The sequence below is a fragment of the Trypanosoma conorhini genome (assembly GCF_003719485.1).
Source record: "Trypanosoma conorhini strain 025E chromosome Unknown Tco_14.4_contig_01300, whole genome shotgun sequence".
NCBI classification, from domain to species: Eukaryota; Euglenozoa; class Kinetoplastea; order Trypanosomatida; family Trypanosomatidae; genus Trypanosoma; species Trypanosoma conorhini.
The window spans coordinates 1-2,859 of NW_021705404.1; the positions used below are offsets into that span (position 1 = coordinate 1).

General features: G+C 47.7%; 1 protein-coding gene across 1 annotated transcript; it reads left to right on the top strand.

The window, feature by feature from the left end:
- Window positions 1–1,655: 1,655 nt before the first annotated feature.
- Window positions 1,656–2,765, top strand: Tco025E_09811 (methyltransferase; the record flags this gene model as incomplete). The annotated part of the gene is made up of 1 exon (XM_029376618.1): window positions 1,656–2,765. The coding sequence occupies one exon, from the start codon at window positions 1,656–1,658 to the stop codon at window positions 2,763–2,765; it is 1,110 nt and encodes a 369-aa protein (XP_029223250.1).
- Between the last annotated feature and the right edge of the window lie 94 nt (window positions 2,766–2,859).

Here is a 2,859-nt window from a genome sequence, read left to right on the forward strand (position 1 = left end):
CCGCCACCCCGCTGGATGTGGTGGTGGGCTCATTTTATGGCTTGCTTTGCGCCGCTTCTTCTTCGCACCCCCGTTTGGACGAGGCGCGGCGTGACCAATAAAAAGTGAATCGGAATTTCTTCGCGTCGGCAGCGTCTCGGGGGAGGAAGCGGATCCGACGAAAGAACTCGGATCCAATTTTTTGCATCTTCGTACGAGGGCGAAAATGCGGCTGCCGCAACCCCCTCAGAAGAGTGATAAAGCTACACGTGCCGATGCAGAGCCGCTGCGGCGTGAAGAAAAAGTGCGTTGTAGAATGGCGCGATTTTTGGTTGTCGAAGAAAGGAGGTTGTGGGAGTGGGTGCTCGATCCTGGGGTGACGATGTGCCGGCCGGTTTTTGAGTCAGCTGGCGGTGAAGCTGGCGAAATATGTGTGAAAGAAGTCATACGAGTTATGGGACGCCCGCGCCATACTTATTGGACGGCCGCGGGTTTGGTGTAGAATCTTTTTTGTTGTTTGATGCGCCTGCTTTCATCTTTGGGATGGCAGCGACTCTGGCAGCAGCAGGCGCGAGAGAACGATTACCCCCTGGGAGGGGCTTGCCGAAGCACTGGGAATGTCAGGTGGCGCGCACGTGCGGGGGTTGTATTTTTGTCTGCGTAGAAGGGGATTCGCGAACGCATGGCGGGGATGAAGGCGCAACATTTACTTCTTCTGTTAGTGTTCGGCCGCTGCTTGTTTAAATTCATCGGGGAAACGCGCGCCCGCGAGGGGCGGGGGCGGCGCGGCGCGAGTTAAAAGAGAAGGCAAATACGTGTTGTGGTGGTGTGCTTTTCGTGCCTCTCGTGTGGGGATTCTGGTTGGCAGAAAAGAGTTTCGGAGTAGGTCAGGTTTCTGAGGCGACTGCTTTTTTTACGGGTTGTGGTGGGGATCTGCGCCGGGGCGTTTTCTCCCATGCTTGCTTTACTCCAGAAAAAAAGGACTCTTTCAGATGTTGTTGGTATGCGCGTTTTTTTTCTTTTCCCCCCTGGGATTGAAGTGTGTGGTTAGTATGTTTTTTTTTTACTGTGATTGTGTTTTTCCCACCGTGTTCCGTATGGGATGGATTACTTTGCGGAATAAACTGAGTCACTCCCTGGCAATTGGGTGGTGAATTTTCCTATTTTCCTCCTCCTTTTTTGTTTTTAGTAAACTAGGTTGCTATTATTGCATGAGCCGTTTTCTCCGAGCGTCGCTTTTGTGTTGGGTGGCTGTGTATATTGCATCGCCTGCCCTTGCTTTAGAAGTTTCCTCAAGCAATGTGAGCCGAAAGTTTCGACTGTTTCCCCTTAAGAAGGAGGTAGATGTGGTGGTTGCTCAGGTTTTTGGGTTGCTGTTTTTGTGTTTCTTAGTTATCGTTATTGGGCTTATCTTTTACTACTTTTACATTAAGCGGCAAATCACGATGATCCGACTGAAAATGGAGTAACATGCTGGCAACTGGTTAAGAACTAGCTCCTGGGCGAAAGTGAAGGTAAAATCAAAGGAAAATTATAGGCTCATTCATTGTGTGTCTGGTTAGGTCTTTTTTGTCTATTATATACGTATGATAAAAAAAAAATGCCTTGCTACTGTAGAACTGATAAAAATTGAAATTTTATTTTTTCTTTACCTGGTTTAGTCATCACATTAGCACATGCATTATGAAGAGTTTGAGGTGATTACTGCGGCAAACGGGGCCCCATCACTAAAATTTGATCTCGCTTGTGCCACGGCGAGGAATCATTACATTCGATGTACGAAGACACAGGACAAGCAGGGAAATGACAACTATAATTCGCCATGCTCAACAGGCCTCCGGGTTTACGGAGGCGCACAAGTACTTGCTGCCTTTCTTGCTAGATTTGGGAGGGATTTGCTGCCGCACACAGCTGAGCATTCCACGTGTGGTGATGCGAATCCCTGGGTTGTAGAATTGGGTTGTGGCTGTGGCTTGGTTGGGTTTACGGCAACTGAGCTTTTTCCAGAAGTTTCAGTGATGTTTACGGATGCTTCAGTTGACTGCCTTAATTTGGTCGCTGCGAGTGCAAGAAGGCATGGTTTACCGATGATACAGGCTGATGCTAATAATTTCACCGGGAACTTAGGGACCCATATGCATCGTGCCGTAGTATCGTGTCCGTTGGAGTGGCGTAAGGAAGACACAATACAACTTATTTCTCTCATAGAGCAGCTTTCGAAGTCTTTGAGGTGCCAAAAAAATGGAGGTGTGCGTATGGTGTTGGGATCTGATTTACTGTATTATCGGGTCGATATTAAACTGCTTCTCACGACTTGCAAATGCCTTCTACAATACTCTGGGGATGCAGCCTGTAGTGGGAAGGATGGTGGCTCCTTGGCTCCACGTCTAGCGATTTTGTCCCACTTCATGCGTATACCTGATGGTTACAAAAAACTGCAATTGGCTGCTTACGAATTAGGGTTTGGCATTGTGCGGGTTCCAATTGAGGCATTTATTGATGTAAATGTAATACAAAATCGTGGTTGGAACGGGATTTCGATTGTGATGTTGTTTTTGCGTCCGTTTCCACATGCTGACTCGCATTCTTTGGAAGTGTCCAAGTCTCATAGGCAGCGTGAGGAAGCGGATCTTGCTGAAATAAAAGGGATTTTTTCTGAGGCCCATCTGCCTTTTCAAAGTGAGGTCTTGGCCTGTTACTCGAAGAAATCCCCAGGCGACGCACTCGACGACGGCGTGTATTCTGCAAATGGATGTGAGCTTGATACGCTCCCTTTTCGTTTTTGATAGCGGGGTTACGTCTTTCTTTCCCTGGCCAATATTATAAAATGCTCCAAAGCGAAACCTATTGCACGATTCCAACCAAAATCACTATATATTT